We start from the raw sequence: 18,801 nt of genomic DNA, 5'->3' as shown, positions 1-18,801 counted from the left end.
AGCCTCCTTCTTTAATGTCACAAATCCAACTTTCCCATTTGTATTTTTTAAATTGTAGTTTTCTGAGGACTTAAAAACTTGTTGCCTCTCTAACCCTAACATTTATTCATGTCTTCATGAGTGAAGACATAGAAAATTGTCAAAAGTCTACAATAAAGAGGGAAAAAATGTGAAACTGAGTACAAAAGTGGACTTTCTCCTTTCAAAAAATAGGTAAAAAGAGTTGTAGATTTCTAGAATATGTGACAGAACCCGAGTTAGTCTTACATTAAATTTTATACACTTGATAGATCACTCTACATGTACAGAATTTATTACTGTCCCACAAAGGTTAAACCTACTAGCGAACAGATACATTTCTACAGAACATCCCACTTCACACCACCGAGGAAACCAAGACCCTCCACTTAAAAGCACAGTCACTGCCTGACAGACATTTACTGAGTGGCAACAGGCTGGCCAGCTTGGCAGGAACTCTGCCAGGACCTCCGCTCTGCAGAACTGAGGACGGCCCTCCAGTCTCTTCAGTCTCTGACAAAGGATCCCACACACGGGAGTGTCTTCCTAAGCATTTCCACAGAATCGCAGAAGTGCCAAGTAGAATTAAGTTCACCATCTTGGTTACACAGAGCCATGCAACAGCAATCCGAAAAGTAAAGGAACTTCGCAGCTGCTGGCAGCCCTCTGCACACGAACGCGCTCCCCGAGGAGACGCAATGCCCAGGGCCATCTTGGCCACAGTCCTTCAGATGCTCCAGAGGGTCCCTCTGACTCAAACCCCAGCAAACTAAAGCCCCCCTTTCCCTTCCTCTGTCTGCCCTGCCAACTAAGAAAAGTCTCACGGGTGTCTCTGCTCGTGCCAGTTTTCACAATCTCTTAGTGAAAGCGGTGGTAGGAAGGAAACTGCCAAGCAACACTACTCATCCTTATCTGCAGTGCGCCACACATTAACAGAGGAGGATCCGCGAGTCTCAGCTATGGAAACTAACACAGCGGCACACAGCTGCATGCCCGAAGTCACATAAGCATGTGCTGCATCACATGTCACAGTGCTTATTACAAAGTAAGCTCTAGAGTATGGTACAACATCACTCCAGCTAACTTGATTAAGACTAGTGTTTTAAACATAACCCTTCGCGGAACTACAATGAAAGAGACAGAAAACAAATGAAGACTCACAAATTACATAACTGAAAAAAAGAACTGATAGAGGAACAAAAAATTAAATGCAGAATGAGTTTAAAATAAAACACATTAATGTAGTTTTGATTTGAACAAATCTTCTGCATTTAAAAATCATTTCCTAATAAAATATGTTTGCAGATGACTCAAAGATTTTCACGAGAAAGCAGACCTGGTCATTATTCTTTGAGTCAAAGAGAAACGTGTAATTAGTTAAAACCATTGCATTACAATTCACACATACTGTATTAGCTCTCTGGGACAAAAAGTATAAAAAGTGAGTCTCATAAAAAGTGGTAATCTTGTGTAGTACTAGAATATATCCAGGGGAGAGGAGAACTCACGACATAATCTTAACTATTTAGTATTTTATATAATCTGAAGAACAAGACTATAATATTAAAATAAAAAGGGTTTTTCTCAACATTTAGTTCTTTTGGATCCATTTGTCTTTTGATAAAAATATAAATTTATATACTGAATTAATGGAGTTTTTGTGCAACTTATCTTTCCATTAGTTAAAATAATTTAAGTTTTAGAATGAATATTCAATATGACTTTAAATTACTTTTTTCATTGATGGTTTATTCTTCCACCAGCTTTATTCTTGAATTTAGCAAGTATTTTAAAGCATCTAGTTACAGCTCACCATTCAAAAAAAAAAAAAAAAAAAAAGTAGGAACCCAGTTGGAAGTATAAATGCGATGGTGGATTCTCCTTGATGGTACCAGAGCTGAACACCAGCGCCAAGTCAGCCTAGCAAGGTCTGGACACCACGTCCACGACCTTCATGAGCCAGTGATTCCAAAAGATGATTAACTTACACAGCACAGTCTGTTGGGAATACATAAGACTATCCGCGGTGCCCAGTTATTGAGAGTAAATGAGTGTCAGGTGATCTGCAAGGTAATCCAACTCTACAAAGTAACTAAACAACTTTACAAGTAACTAATATACTGAACTTTATTTTGTTTGTTTGTTTGGCACTGGGGATCGATCTTACGACCTCACACTTGCCAGGAAAGCCCTTGTGCAGATGAGCTAAATGCCCAGCCCAACAGAACTTTAAATTTTGAAAGTATCAGTAAACTATGTGTGAAATGCTAAAAACAATCCCAAAACAAGCAAGCAAGAATATTAAAAATTGAAAAGTGTGTCTAGAAAATAACTAAATAGAACTTTTATGAATAGTAACTGTTGAAAATATTTGTAAAAAATTAACAAATTAAAAAGCTGACAAGTGATTCGGCAAACTAGAAAGCATGGCTGAAATCACATACAGTAATTACTGAGAACAAGGAGATGATAAAGATCAAAGACACTGGGAGGCTTGTGAATAATAAGATATAATCTGGATCTATTCCAATCAGTTCTTAGCAAAATGAAAACATCTAAGCTAATACTTGAAAATTTTCCAGAATTTAGGACAAGAATCTGTCGAATCTAGAATCACTCTGTACCCTACAAAAGAAAGCTGTAAACAACACAGTGAGTAAAACTTCCTAGTACAGTACTCAGAGGTGTCTCAAAGGCTAGGAGGGAATCCATTTCTGAATCCTGACTGGCAGGAAGCAGGCTTGCCTCCAGCCAGCACAGATCCCGGGGGGCAGCCTCCTTCACCCAGCGAATAGGAACTCAGGGTGAAGGCTGGCAAGGAGAAAGATCACAAAACACACTGTAGAGAAAAAAATGGTCAACCTAGAATTGTTTATTCAAGAAAACTATTTTATAAGATCAGAAAAACAAAACTGCACTGGTGTCCCTCAGTAACCGCAATGAACCGTGCAGACACAAAATCCAGATATTCTAGTTCCTCGGATAAAATGGTGCAATATCTGTATAAAATCTATGCCCATCTTCTCATACACTTTATCAGCTCTAGAGTACTTCCACTATCTGGTACAATTATCATTGCTTGGTAAAAGGTACTGTATTGTTTGGGAACAATGACAAAAATGTCTGTATATAATAAATACATACTTTAAAAATTTATTTTAATGTGTTTACTAAAATGTGATACAAAGTGTTACATTTGTGGAATTAATGTCTCTCAGTCATGTTCTTCTCACTATGTAGCTCAGGCTGGCCTTGAACTTGTGAGTCCACTGCCTCAGCCTCAGAAGCGCTGACATTACAGACGTGTGCCACCACTTGTTAATCCTTGCCTTGCCCACCCTATTCTAGTCCGTTCCCAGATCCCTTCCTCCCTGTCCAGAGCATCAGCCTTCCTGTCTCTTACCATCTCTTTCTTTCTTTCTTTCTTTCTTATATTTTGGGTTTCTCATATCATCTCTTACATTGATTTTAACTTTCACTGTCTGGTTTACTTCACTAAGCAGTATCATCTCATGATCCATTCATTTTCCTACAGAAGTCTCAATTTTATCCCTCTTTATGGCTAAGTAACACTGACATATACATATATATGTATATATAATGGGATAAGACATACATATATATACACATATATATATATATATACATACACACAGTTTTATCTACTGATCTGTTGATGGACATCTAGGCTGTTTCCATAATTAATTGTGAACAGCTGCTATAAATAGGAATATGCATGTTATCACCATAATACAATGTCTTTAAGTCTTTGGGGAAAGATACTCAGGAGAGGTATCGCTGGGATACATGGAATTTTCTATTTTGCTTTTTAAGGAATCTCCAAAGTGATTTAAATAGTGTTGTACCAGTTTACATTCCCATCAACAATGAAGACACGCTACTTTATCTCCTACACCCTCACTGGCCATTATTGTTTTTTTGAGTCCTTGATGATAGCCCTTACTGAAGGTAGAATCTCAGTTTTGCTTTACTTTGCATTTCTCTAATGGCAAAAGACACTGAATATTTTTAAAATGCACTTCTTAGCATTTGCATTGCTTTTTTGGGGAAAAATACCTGTTTATTTCAATTGCCCATTTTTCTGGCTGACTCTTTTATGGGGGGAATCTAACTTTTTTGAGCTCTTTATGCACCCTAGAAATAAGTCTTCTATCAGAAGAATAGATGGTAAAATTGTTTCCCTCATTCTGTTGGTTGTTTCCTTTGCTCTGAAGATAGTTTTTAATTTGATATAATCTTATTTGTTGAGTGTTAGAATTATTTCCTGTGAAATTAGGGTGCAGTTCAGGATGCCCTTACCTGTGCATATGTCTTCAAGTGTCTTAACTATTTTATCTTCCCGCAGATACAGTGTTTCTGTTTTTATATGTAGGTCTTTGATCAATTTTGATTTGATTTTTGTCCAGGGTGAAGGACACAGGTCTAGATTCATTCTACTGCATGTGGCTATGTAATTTTCCCTGCATTGTTTGTTAAACACATTATTTTTTCTTCAGCATTTGTTTTTGGTCCTTTTATCAAAGATCAGATGGCTGAAGACACACAGAGCTGTTTCTGTTTCTCCTATTCTTCCACTGGTGTACATGTCTATTTTTGTGTCAGTTCCATAGTGTTTTCATTACTGTAGCTTTGTAGTCTAACTTGACATCTGGGATTAAAACATTTCTTCTCTTGGTTTTTGTTCAGGGCTGGTTTGGCTGTATTTAATGGCCGTATTACTGAAAATGCTATACAGATTTAATGCAGTTCCAATGAAAATACCAAAAACCTTCTTCACAAAACTAAAAAAAAATTTATAAAATTCACATAAAACCAATTTGTATTTTCTGTTTTCAATATATGGTTGGTTGAATTTGCAAATTTAGAACTTGAAAATATGGTGACTGCAATTTCAGATAAATAGAAACTAAAAATGTTAACCCTCTAAAATCTTCACAGAAGAAATTTCTAAGAATATATATACATATATACACACACCAAGAAGAAGAAAAACAATTTAAAAAGAATGGTCTGAAATACAAGAAGGAAGGAAAACAAACACCTAAAATGGTCAAGGTTTATGTAAATCCAAGAAACACTGCCTGAACAAATGACAAAGTATATTTGTGATGCAAGAAAAGAGCAGAATGAACACAGATCCGAAGAGCATGCAACTGGGAAGAGGGATGATGGGCAGCAGGGGCAGTGAAGACTTTACTGCTGTTCCGGAAGAGCTACAAAGATACTCATTAACTTCAGAATTTCTAAAGAATAAAATTGAAGGAAATTTCACTAAGAATGCATAAATATAAGCTTAAACCAGTTTATAAAAAAAAAAAAAAAAAACCCCAAAACTAGAATAACATTGTGTCCCTCCTTGGGTCTAGAGGGAGATAAAACCTGGTGTCTGAGATACCATAAGTAGGCACATAGCTCAGAAGAGCACTGCCTAGCATGCATGAGACCCTGGTTCGATCCCTAGCACCACCAAAAATGAACAAAGAAAAAAATTTAAAATAATCAAGAATAAAAAACAGTGTTTATGATCTATGGCACAGCATATCCTTAGGAAAACAGAAGGATTAAAAAGAAGTATTAGAACAAATGATTTTCTATACTGAAAAGTAGAGAGAGCAAAGAGAAATCCTTCCTTAAACTATACTCTAAAAAAGTACATTGTGAATGGGAGGAAAATAGAAAATTAAAAAAAAAGTGTAATTGATATGTTAACAAAGAGGGTGGAATTACTTAAAATGTTCATTTAAAAACAGAGAAGGCAGAAAAGAATGGAAGTTCAATTCTTGGAAAGACACAAATCACCAATAATCACACAAGAAGAAACAGATCATCTGAATAGGCCTATGTCTACTAAGTACATTGACTCAATTGTCAATAACTTTCAAAACAAAGCAACCATATCAGATGAATTCACTGGTAAATACCAAACATTAAAGGAAGAAACATTAATTTTCCACAATCTCTTGTAGAATATAGAAGCAGAGGGAATACTTACTAACTCATTCTGTGAGGCCAGCATTTCCCTAATAAAAAAACAAATAAAGACATTACAAGAAAGGAAAACTACATATCATTATCTCTCATGAAAATACATGCATAAATCCTCAATAAAGTATTAGCAAAGCATTCTGGGAGGCCCACATTACCCTAGTTAAAAATAAAAAAACCAAACATTACAAGGGAAAAATACAGATTATCTGTCATGAAAATACATGCACAAACCCTCAAAAAAATCAGCAAGTTGAATAAAACAATGTATAAAAAGAATTATATACAACGACCAAGGAGAACTTATTCTAGAATGCAAGCGTGGTTCAACATTTGAAAATCAATTGTTGTAATCTATTAAAACAAGAAGCTAAACAATAAAACTCATATGATAGTATCAATAAGTACAGAAAAAGCACAAATCCAAATCTAATATGCATTTATGATAAACACACTCAGCAACCTGGGAATAGAGGGGAATTTTCTCAACTTGTTAAAGAATATGTACACAATACCCCACTATTAATATCACAAATAACTGTAAGAAACAAGATTCTTTCCCTGTAAGACTGGGTGCAAGGTAAGAATGAGGCCCCTCATCAACTTCTATTCAACACTGGCCAGCAAGTCCCAGACCACATAATGAGACAGGAAAGAAAAAGTACACAGGTAAGAAGGAAGAAATAAAACTGCCTTTGTTAGGAGATGTCAGATTGTCAATACAGAAAATGCCAAGGAATCAGCCAAGGCAATACTGGAATAGATTAGAACAGTTTATAGGATACAAGATTAATCTACAAATCAGATTACTTTACAATAAGAGCCTGGAATCTGAAATTAAAATTAGCAATAAAAACTGAAATTTGAAATTAAAAACAATACTTTTATATTGGTACCAAATAAATGGAATACATAAGTTTAAATCTAACAAAGTATTTTTTTAAAACCTTCATGAAGAAAAGTGTAAAACTCTGTTAACATAACGAAGACTTAAATAAATGTATGTATCAGTAAACTCAATATGGTCAGGCATCCATTCTTTCCAATTTGATCTATAGATTCAAGACAATTCCAATTAATTTCACTGAGTGGTTTTGTGGCTACAGGCAAATGATTTCTAAAGTTCGTATTACAAGTTTACTATAAAGCTATAGTGATCAAGACAGTGTGGTCTTGGCAAAAGAACCAACCACTGGGTAAATGGAACAGAACAGAGCAGCTAGAAATAGATGTACACAAATAGATTCAATTGAGTTTTGAGAAAGAAGCAAAGGCCAGTCAATGGAGGAAAGATGCTCGTTTCTCCCAGTACACTGTTACTGGAATATGTAAAAATATCTAGACAAAATCCTTACTGTTTTCACAAAAATCAACTCCAAAAACACAAAACTGTATCACTCTTTGAAGATAATATATGAAAAAAAATCTAGGTGTCCTTAGGTTTTAAGAAAGCATGATCATGGCTATTTTTTTTTATTAAGAAAGTATGACGCTGGCTTTTTTTATTAACAGTAAAAACTTCAGCTATATGAAAGACAGAGAAGAGAATGAAAAGGCAGGCCATAATGGGAGAACATCTTTGCAACACACATGCCCAATAAGGTGTTTTTACCCAAAATACGGGTAGGAGGAAATCAAGTGATCCAGTTAAAGCATGAGTAGAAGACTAGAACAAACAACTCACTAAAGAAGACTCGCAGATGGCAACATCCTAGTCATCAGGGAATCACGTGTCACCAGAGACCACTCCACACCTACTAGAATGGCAATGTCAGAAATACCACCAAGGTACTCACTGCTGGGATAATAAAATGCTACTGTGAACACATTTTGCCAGTTTCTTATAAAACTAAGTACACTCTTCTCACATGATCCAGTCTTGTACCACCTGGTGTTTCCCAGAAGAAGCTGAACACTTACTTTTACACAAAATTTACAGGTGAAAGTCTGTGACAGCTTTTATTTACGTGTGCCAAAATGCTGAAGCACAACCAAGACATCCTTTCATAGGTGAACTGACATAACTGTAGAGTAGAATGTTATTTTGCTATAAAAAGAAATGAGCCACTGAGCCAAGACAGAGGCATAGTGAGTGCATATGATTAAGTGAAAACAGCCAATCGGAACAGGCCATGTGCTGCATACTTCCAAATATATGACACTCTTGAAACAGTAAAATCACACAGAGTAAAAATATCAGTGGGTGCCAATTGTTCGGTGGGGCCAGATGAAAGATGAGTTAAGTGTAGCACTGGGAATTGTTAGGGTGCTAAAATTATACAACCAGATCCTACAGCCACAGATACGTATCACTGTACCCCTATCAAGTCCCAGAGCATAGGAAACCCTATGCTAACTATAGACTTTGGGTGGTAACAATGTATCAATACTAGCTCACAAATCCTGACAAATGTCTGAGCTTTAAATCAATTCATTTATAAAATGACAATAATCTGTCTCTGATTAAACACAGAGTTATTGATAGGTCACACACCACATGTGTAAGCATTTATAAAATTATCAGGGCTCACAGAAGTATTTGGCTGTATTATTTCTAGTTCTGTAAGGCAGTTTATTATTGATGTCTATAAACATCTCTACTAATATATTGAGTGAAAGACACAAAAAATTCTAAAAATCTACAAAATACCAAGTCCAAAAATGTCAAATTTCATTTGCTCTAAAACATTCTCCTAGAAGAAACACTTTCTAAAGTTTTAATGCAGGATAGCCTTGTGAGGCAAAATCTTACATAGGAGAGCTTAAGTTATAAAAAGCAAAGAACTGCTATTCTTTTTCAAGCCTCATTTCCTGAACCCTCTCTCTGCCCTAAAGCAGAGAAACAGTCAGATCACCAGTATGGAGCTTGCTACCAATTGGGACATGCACCATACCACCCAAGGACACCTGATGAAGCAAAACCATGCTGAAGATCCTCGGCCTCTAAACTCTACGGGCCCCAATAGTACAGTGACCATCCCCCAAGAGTGAGGTGACCATCCTCGAAGAGTTCAGTGACTATCCCAAGAATGCAGTGACTACACTCCAAGAGCGTAGTAACCATCCTCCAAGAGTGCAGTGACCACCCCCCAAAGAGTGCAGTGACCAATGACCACTGCAGTCTCAGCTTCAAAGTGGAAAGAGCACTGTACTTCCAAGGTGACTGGGTAAATTCAATGAAATTTACTCACTCATGCACACATGCATGCACACATACACACACACACCCACTCTCCAAGTGTGTGGGCAAAGCTGATGAGCAAGCAGAAGCATAACTGTCCAGTACAAAAATCTGACAAAACTGTGCCACAGGCACCGTAAGACTGAACAGGAATCGGAGAGTGTGAAGAGTGTATCACACACACCACCCTGAACCAGGCACTTTAAAGCACCCACAATTTGGTTTGCTTTATTTGAAATAAAAAGTAAATTTATGAAAATGTGTATTCAAACTAAATAAAAAACACACTGAATAGGTACACTGCTTGTGTTTTAAAAAAACAAAAGAACCATGTTAACTACTAATCTGTAAATCTAACCACAAATTTTAAAAATGCAAATACTTCAGGTGCCTAAACCCCTGTGCTAATATTAATACGTAAACAAAATCTTGAAATTACAATGAAAAATATCTGCCATCTTTTGGTATTCTGATGTGCCTAACATTTCAGAGAAGATAATGTTTTGGGGCCATTTTCCAGTCACTCCTGGTTCAAAGTTTATATGTAGCCTTTTTTAAAAACTCATCCATAATTACAGTAAAAACACAATTAATGATCAGCAGGAAAAATATAATCCTGAATTACCACAGGAAAAGCAACTGGCAGTACATTATAGAACACATGTGCACCCATGTTTCCACTGAAAACTACCACTCTTTAAAATAGCATGGGTGGTTGCTATTTTCTTCATAAGAATATTTTTTAAAGTTCTCTATTAGGCAGAAGAGCAAAAAAACTTTTTGAGTAACTTTAAGAATTTTTTCTCAGACTGCAGAAAAGCAATTTCTTGAACACTTTAATCTTTTAACAGTATCTAGTTGAATCTAGTCAACAAAATGAACCATTATTTATTCTGTTCTATTACATTTTTAAGCAAGAAAAAAGCTGAATATTTTCCTACAAAGTTACACTCAAATAAAAGCTTTAAAGCAGCATTTATGATTTGGTGTCTCCTTGGTGAGAATAATACAAAATACTTTCACAAAATTACATTCCCTTATTAATGTCCTCTTTTGAAAATATTTAGTCAACAAAAATAAAGGTATTTCCTGCAATGATATAATTTTGCATTCTTTAAACAGTATGCTTACACTTTCATAAACTAATTTTACATAATGCCATCATAAAAGCACTAGTATATACAGAAATGGAAATAACTGACGAGATTTACCAGCGTGTATTTATGACTAACTGGTTCGTGTCTTCTCCCTTTTTTCCCATACCAGAGGCGAGACATTTCCTTCGCAGAGCAAGTTTAGTTACATCAAATCACGAAGCATTCTTCTGTCAAAGCTGAATTCCCAGCACCAGAGCCCTCCTACAGTGACGAAACAGTTTGCTGGGGAAACAGCCGCGATTGACAGGAGGCAGAGCTAATCACCCCGCAGCTGCCAGGCCCAGGCAGAGCTGGGGGAGGCCCAGGCAGAGCTGAGTGGAGGCCGCGGGCCGGGGCGGGAAGAGAGGGTTTCCCATGCTCAGGTTTGGTTGTGCTACACCCAAATGTGCAGTGAGGGCTGGGAGGTTTAAAGACACAGAGCACAGATTTCCAAATCCTGGACACTAACCAACAGACTAAAAGTACCTGGGACACAAAAAGTAGCAAGCACAGCTTCCTGATTCCCTCTTAAATTACACAATTTTTTTCAATGAATATTTTATGTTTGCTCAGTCATTAAATTGTTTTTTATTTGCAACTAAGAAGCCTTTAAAATTTCCCTTTATGAGAATATCCTTAAACAGTAAGATGTCTGCCCTGAACAGTATTTTGTAGCATCCACGTCATGGGAAGGTGCCTCTATTCAGTATGTCTCCATGTGCTGTACTCCACTGGACAGGGGTGTGCTAGACACAGCCAGGGACGTGAACTCGTAAAAGACTAACCATAAAGTATAAACCTATCTGAAATAGCAAACTATGGTTACTTGGAGCTCACCTATAGCAGTGTATCTGAAAGTCTGCACTGGAGGGGCGCCTCGCCTCTCCTCCTATCGCCCCTCCTCCTATTCAGACACAGCGCCCCACTTCTCGTTGCTCAGTGCTGCGGCGCATGCATCCTCCAGGAGGGGCTCCTCTCCTGTACCCCTGCCCACTCCACACAGGCCGCAAAGGTCCCAGGCACAGCGCCAGGGGCCCGTCCTGTCCAGCCCATCAGCGCTCCCTGCACAATGACCACCACAAAGACACACTTTTGGGGTGGGGCATTTTTAAAGCCTGTCGTGACTTCTGGCCAGGTTTCTGGGATGAAGATATTATGTTCACACTGAAGTATGAGATACTAGAAATAAAATACAATGTTGAGGGTGGCCCGGCCTATCCCAGGAGGTGCTACTGTCCGTTTCCCCCGGGAATCGTGATTTCTTTTGGCAGGTGGCCTCGGCCAAGAGATCACTGACCTTTGTTTGTTGTCTGATATACTGACACAGTTTTAATGTAGGTATTACACTCTAATAACAAAAACAGAAATTGTCTACGAAAATGAACACCAGAATACTCACGCCCCTGCAATGAGGAGAGTAAGACACGGACCAAACAACCAAAGCTTTGACAACACTTCTCAGAAGCTGGGGCAAGGCCACCACTCACACTTCTCAGGGGACCCGCAGGGCCACAGCGGTCACCCCTGCCCAAGACAACCACCCTGACAGAACCAAGACCAAGACAGCCAAGCTCCGCCACAGCTGACAGCTCCGCCCGCGGTCACCACACCCGATGGGACGGTGGGTTTCCGGGCCTATGCTGCTGAGAGTAGGTGAGCTATTTCATTTATACGATTAAAATGGAGAACACTAGAAATTAAAATCAAAATGGAAAGACTATATAATTTTTAAAACTAAACCAAAAAGCAGATTTCCTCAAATGTTCTGAGAAATGGTCCAGATGTAATAATGCAGAAGTAATAACATATTTACTGCAATACTTGGACGAGAACCTGTGCTTCGATGGATTAAGAAAATGTGAGTGCCCTCTAATACCGAAAGAGGAACAAGTTGTCTCAGAAGCAGCACTGAACAGGATATCTATTTTTCAGTTATGCTTCGGCCAGGGTGAGAGAAGACGAGTACAAAGCAGTTTTCCTCACACACCAATCATTTCAGACATGAAAAACATGAATATGTCATATAACCTACAGACACATGTCTTAGTGACTCATTCCTAACCAAAGAGCACAAGCCTTGGAGGCAAGTTACTATAATAAATCAATTACAGCTAATCCAAAGAAACCAGTTTCTAAATCCTTTTTAGCTTTCACTCTAGGAGCAGTGGTGTTTTAGTGAGAGCGCGGAGTATAGGAAATAAGCAGCTAAAATCAATTTCAGGGACACAAGTTCTCTAAAGATTTGCTTCTTCCATCTCTTACTCCAAAAGGAGTGAGAAGCCAACCAAAGGAAGCAGAACAACAAACGCATGTGGATACAAAGCAGGACGTAACTACGCTCCTCGTGGGAAGTGGGTGTATGCATGTCACACATCCTAATTCTTCCCTGCTCTTCCTTTACCTCCCTCATCTCTCCTCAATTGTCTTTTCATTTGAGAAAGTGCTACCTTTCTATTTCCTATTTTCTCTTTTATTGTGCTCTTTATTTATGCATTTTCCTATTAATAATTCAAATTTATCCCTTGTTATGGTACCATAGTACTCTATTGTGCATAAATACCACATTTTCTTTATCTATTCTTCTGATGATGAGCATACGGACTGCTTCCAAGATTTAGTTATCAGGAACTGTACTGCTATGAACAATGTAAAGGTTTATATAAATCTTAAAACAGACTTTGCAGATGACTAAGATTTGTGGTTTCTGTTTTAGGTATATCATAGAACCTTGGGGACTTGGCAAGTGTATTAAACTTTAATGGGTTTTCGCTGGACAAAATTGAAAAAGACAAAACTAAAATTTGTTTTTTCCCTGTGTCTGTCTCAGTACATAAATCCTTTGTTTGTAAAAAAAAAAAAAAAAAAGGTAGGTCTAAGTTAATTGCATCCGGCTATAACTGCTACAAAAATAAGCCTGTTTAAAAAAAAAAAAAAACAATCAAGGTACAAACTAGGTGTGGCAGCACCTAGTAATCCCAGCACGGCAATCCCAGCACTCCGAGAAGCTGAGACAAGAGGATCCCAAATTCAAGCCTGCACAACTCAATGAGACCTTGTCTCAAAGTAAAGTAAAAAGTAAAAGCATCCTGCAGCACAGCTCAGTGTAAAGGTCCTCGGTTCAGACTTCAGCAATACAAACAAGTTTTTAAAAAGTCAAGGCATGGTAGTAGATACTTATAATCTCAGCATTTAGGAGGCCGAGACTGGATGATGCAGAGTTTAGGCCAGTCTAGACTACACAGCTAGATGGAAGCCAAGCAGAGCTATACAGAATAAACACAAACACACCCAAAATAAACAACAAAAGGGAGAAAGCGAGAGAGAGAGAGAATGCGTGAATCAAGGTACAGTGGTTAAAGAGTGGTTCCCCTATAGTGAACCAAGTTTGTTTTGGGTGCAACCCCCAGATAAAAAGAATATTGTGAAAAAACATCTTACACAATGTAATTGCACGACAGGAACTCTGAACCGGAACTGCATTATGGTCCAAATAGTTTAAAGTATCTCCCCAGTCTCAGTGCTTATACATTTGTGGCCTGGACTGCACCGTGTCACCACCTGGAAGTCTTCAAAATGCAGGGAAGTGACTTTAAAGGTCTGACTGTGCACTGAGCAATTCGTTGTTCGGAAGCTCTCACAGATGATTCCAAGGTTCTGCCAAAGGTAAGAGCTTGGTGCTCTTGAATTAAGAGATGTACCACTAAGACTTACCACTTTGAGAATTTTAGGTAAGTAAGAAATAAGCTTACAGATGTTATCTATAAAATAAAGATGGTGACCTATTCTTTAACCTCTTGACCTAGACCTAATGACCAGTTTAGAGGAAATGCATGTTAATAGACACCACAGGGGTGCAATTGGTAGAATCCAAGCTGCGGGAAAAGTCTTATTTCTTAAAAATTAATATTAAAGAAAAACAAACCGTAGGAGGGGAACTTATATTTAGAGAGACTTAAGACACTAACTCCAACACTGGGTACTTAGATCCTGACACAGAAAACAAACTGTCAAAGAATTTGTGTTGTAGATATTTAAAAATTTTTAAGACACTTGATAAAAGGTAAACAGAAGAGGGATACAGATGAAATATACTAATAAGGCTGAGTAACTGGTATATGTGATTTTATCATACAAATAATCTCTCATTTTTCTGTATTTATCAAACAAGGCACTATCATCAAGAAACAGTGGGTGGCAGGAGGCATCTTACCTGCTCCCCAGGACCTGCGTGACTTCACAGTTAAAAGACAGAGGAACAGTGCACAGGAGTCCCTGCAGAATTCAGAGCCCACAGAAAGCAGTGCCCTCACTGCCCACAACCCCCCACCCCTACTGATACAATAGGGGGACAGAGTCCAGAATAAGCAGTCCCTTTTCAATTGCAAGGGGATGGTATGAGGGAGCCAGTAACAGCACAACTGACTCGGGGTGCTACACCAAAACACACTGCATTTACTATGGGGAAAGGTTTCTGGGGTCACCCTGTGCCTTGGTTGTTTGAAAGCCTCCTCTCTCTCCAGTAGCACCAGGCATGTGCAGTGATCTAGCATGGCTCCTCACAAACCTCAGATTCACCACACGGTCTGTGCAGGAGACACTGCCTATGACAGGAGGGCAGAAACACGTTCCACGTGGGTGTGTTTCCCTGAACCTTTCCAACTGCTTGGGAATTACTCTGGAGTATGCTCGAAGGTCCACACGCCTCACCAGCTGAACCCTGTGGACATTTAATTGGTAAACACACTTTTCTGATGGTCCACCTTCTCACTGGAATTCACTACACAAACTCTTAACACTATTCTTTCTTTATGCTGTTCTCGTATTTGTAATTCTTAAATTCCTGCCTTTTCTAATGATATTTAACAACATAATCAGAGGTCTAGTGCACATTTTAGCAGTCTGGGGTACCCTCCAGAATTTATAAATGCTATGACACAGCTAAGGGTAATGATTAGGTTGACATTGGAGCTGCAAAGAATCCACAAACAGTTGAAGTACTGGGGAAAATGATCCAGGAAGAACCTTAAAAAGGAAGATAAATATTTTCATATTATCATAGGATACAGAAAAGTTTTGCTACTGTTGTGAATGTGCACTAGCAGGAAAACAGATAAAGGAAACAAATTTAGAACAAAGACTAGTGTAAAATGTAAAATGGCACAGAGGCTGAACTAGCAATTAATTCTAATTTCGATAGACCATGAGTTTATAATTATTTACTATGTACATTATGAGAACTTATTTTAGGATAAAGACCAACTTTTAAAGATAAAAAGCTTTATACTATTTTAACCTATGCCCAAATTTATTAACCAGCCCTATAAATAGTTTGAGGATGAATGGTTCACTGGTAAACATTTCTTAGCTCTGAGGATGGAGTAAATGGCAGGGAGCGGGAGAAGAAGGGAATGGAAAGGAGGTAAAGGTAAATTTCTCACATGTAGGCTTCCCCAGTTCACCCATGAATTTCCACTTAACAATAAACATCCTCTAAGCCTCAGGGAAAAGAAAGTAAAAGGGAATTGAGCAGTTATTTTAATCGGACAGACCCATACCCAGATTAGTCAGATAATAAATTCATCCTAAATCCTAAGACACCTAATAAATTCATCCTAAATTCTAAGGCACCATTCTTAGGGAGGAAAAATTTTAATCATTTGTCATTTTCAACTCCAGCCAAATTCTTTTCTGAAGTCATTTTAACATTTGAAATTACTCTCTTACTGAAGTAAGTATTCAGTATTTAACAATTATTTTTTGTTATTATCCATTAGGCACTAAACACACACTACATTAGAGAAATGTAGTGCATAAAATATAAGTCACGGTAAATTTTCCTAGCAGCTATATTTAAAAGAGTGAATATATTTTAGTCTTTTATTTAACCTAATATATCCAAAATACTGTCATTATAAAACTACGATTCTTTTCTCTTTCAATTAAGTTATTAAAATTCAGTGTGTAATTTTACATGATAGCACATTTCAGTTATTCTGACATTTTAAATATTCAGTATCTGTATGTGGCTAGTGCTGACTGTATGTATTAGAAAAATAGAATTTTACACTACAACACATCTTAAATGTTAAATTTCCATAGGAAAAACCTTAACTTGTTTAGATTTACATCACATTTAGATTTCATATTTGTAACTGAAAAAGATCATATATACAAATTGTTCTTCACATTTTTCTAACTGACCTAAAAACTGAATCAATCAATTAATTTCTGTTTTGAAATTTAAATAGCCCTGTTTTAGTTTCATTAGCCACAGTTCAACAACTTGCTGGACACAAACAGCTAGCAGTTCTGCTCCCCGACAATGCAGTGAAAAGTTCACAATAGTAACATTTTTTTCTCTTCGACAATTTGGTTCAAGCCCACAGCGTGCTTTTCTAATCTAGAAAATATAATCTGCAAAATCTTCCACAGAAATTTAAGCAGTTTCTTTGAATCTACAAAACAGCGGTCTACTAGTTTCGAAGTTAAATGCTCTGACCCTGAGAGAAAGTGCTCACTTCCCTTTCTTAACTGAAGACAGTGCTCTCTCCCTCCTCCGGTCACCTACAGTAGAAACTCCTCCCTAACCGTCACTAACGGGTTTGTCACTAACCCTAACCAGCAAGTCAGTACCCTTCTACTGTAGTTCGTCTCGTTCTCCACCTCAACCACTGTCGTTTTAGTACAGGTGCAAATCTTGGGTAATCCCAGAAAGCTCATCTTGAAACACAGCTCAGGAATTCTCTCTTTCTCTCTGATTTACGTGTCACCACCCATAGGACTGCCACCCAGAAGGAGGTGTGGGACTATCTCCAGAGCTGCTCCACCCCCGCAGCTCCCAGGGACCTGAGGTCTCACAAGGTTCCTGCGCCTCCCTTCTGCCCACAGGGGGCTGCAGCACACAGCACATCCCGCGCCTGGCTTCTTCATTCTGCACATTATCTGTAAGATCCATCCATGCCATCACTTGTACCAGTAGATCCTTCCTTTTTACTGCTACCGTGTTTGAAATTTTATGAATATTCCAAAACATGGCCCTTTATTCTCCTACTGATGGGCATTCAGGTTCTTTCCAGTTTTGCAATATGATACATCAAGTTGGTAAGGAGATTAACGTTAGGTGCAAGCATTAAGGGAGCTCAAAATAAACCTTCAATATGTTTCTACTTTTTTCCTTCTACTACATAGGAATTGCAGTAGAAACGGATGTTTTATGTACTACACAGAATGAAATTACAGACATTCCAAAACAGATTCACATTTTAAACAAAAGACATACCATGTATATGCGGGATCATTATACATGTTAAGTGCATGCATAGTAAATTCGTATCACATAAACAACCACAAACATTAACCAAACAGATGACAAAATCTGATTCCATTTATTGTTACATTTTAGTATCTGCTCTATATTTCTAGTACATCAAGAAAAGATTAAGTCCAGCAAGAACAAAATATATATTGTGATTTTACCAGCCCAACAGTGAAAAGCAAGTAAAACGAGACAAGGCAATCTTAAAAGGAGTTACCAAATGCTTCCTCAGTATTAATTTGACTACTTATACAAGTTCATTAAATTTCAAACCAAAAAGTTCTGTTACTTCCTAAAATTAGCACCAGCTTATTTCCCTAACATTATTACTGCTAAATTCAAACTGCAACAAGGCACAGGCTTAGAAGTTAGAAAGGACTGCTACTTTGCCTGCAGGTGACTGCTGAGGTAATACTAAGGTGAGCTGAATCTTAAATGTTTCAGGACAATATAACAGCAATTAGTATCATTTCTTTCTTTGCTACAGTGTTACTCTTTTCTAAACAAAATATTTTAAAATACACTCAACAAAAGTCATTTTATTGCTGATAGGTTTCTAGTATTATAAAGCAAAATGGCAAACAGTATGGAAGCTACTACGAGACAGTTGTACAAACACACATGTACATGGAGAAGAACTTGACCTTTAAAAAGCACTCTTCACTCCAGTGCAGAGATTCTATTTTCATTACTATAAAGTCATAAACTCATACAAAGAGGCTGGACGAAACCTTCCTATTTTTCTCCTTACCTCCCATTCTCTGGCTGCCACTTCACTAGTAGGATCCTCATTTGCTTCAGACGCCTCGATCTTTTTTACTACTATGAACCCAGGTTCCCTGGTGCATTCACCAGTGTCTTCTGCATAGATTTCTGGGCTCCACTGAATGAAGAAGGCATACAAGTGGTCTGTCCTGTTAGAACAAGAATCTGTCAGAACTACTATTCTGTATCAGTCACAATTACAAAATTACATTTGTGAAATACCTTGATAAAAATGGAGACTTAAATATACAAAAATGTACTGCATTATATAAAAAGATAGAGCCCATTAGATAGAAGACCTTAATAAAACAGATTTTATTTGGCTGTGATTGGGTTGTTTTGAAAAACTGTATAAAGAGTTCCCTTGGCATGCTTTTGAC

At 37.7% G+C, this 18,801-nt stretch overlaps 1 protein-coding gene across 8 annotated transcripts in view; it reads right to left on the bottom strand.

Annotated features, from left to right (window-relative positions):
• Oxr1 (oxidation resistance 1) overlaps nucleotides 1–18,801 on the bottom strand; it is a 300,752-nt gene that overhangs the window by 15,552 nt on the left and 266,399 nt on the right. For 6 of the 8 annotated variants that reach the window (XM_005008217.4, XM_023561659.2, XM_063257772.1 and 3 more), the window contains one exon: nucleotides 18,408–18,570. In XM_005008217.4, coding sequence (XP_005008274.2) covers nucleotides 18,408–18,570 — 163 coding nt within the window. Of the gene's footprint in view, nucleotides 1–10,416; nucleotides 10,598–18,407; nucleotides 18,571–18,801 lie in introns of those variants that run through there. The other 2 variants (XM_003480041.5, XM_003480042.5) reach the window with 2 other exon arrangements.

Source organism: Cavia porcellus, unplaced genomic scaffold (assembly GCF_034190915.1).
Source record: "Cavia porcellus strain 051 isolate PalLab524CR breed Dunkin Hartley unplaced genomic scaffold, mCavPor4.1 scaffold_10, whole genome shotgun sequence".
In the NCBI taxonomy this organism is placed as follows: domain Eukaryota; kingdom Metazoa; phylum Chordata; class Mammalia; order Rodentia; family Caviidae; genus Cavia; species Cavia porcellus.
The sequence above is the reverse complement of the archived record's forward strand: the minus strand, read 5'-3'. Positions and strand labels throughout refer to the sequence as shown.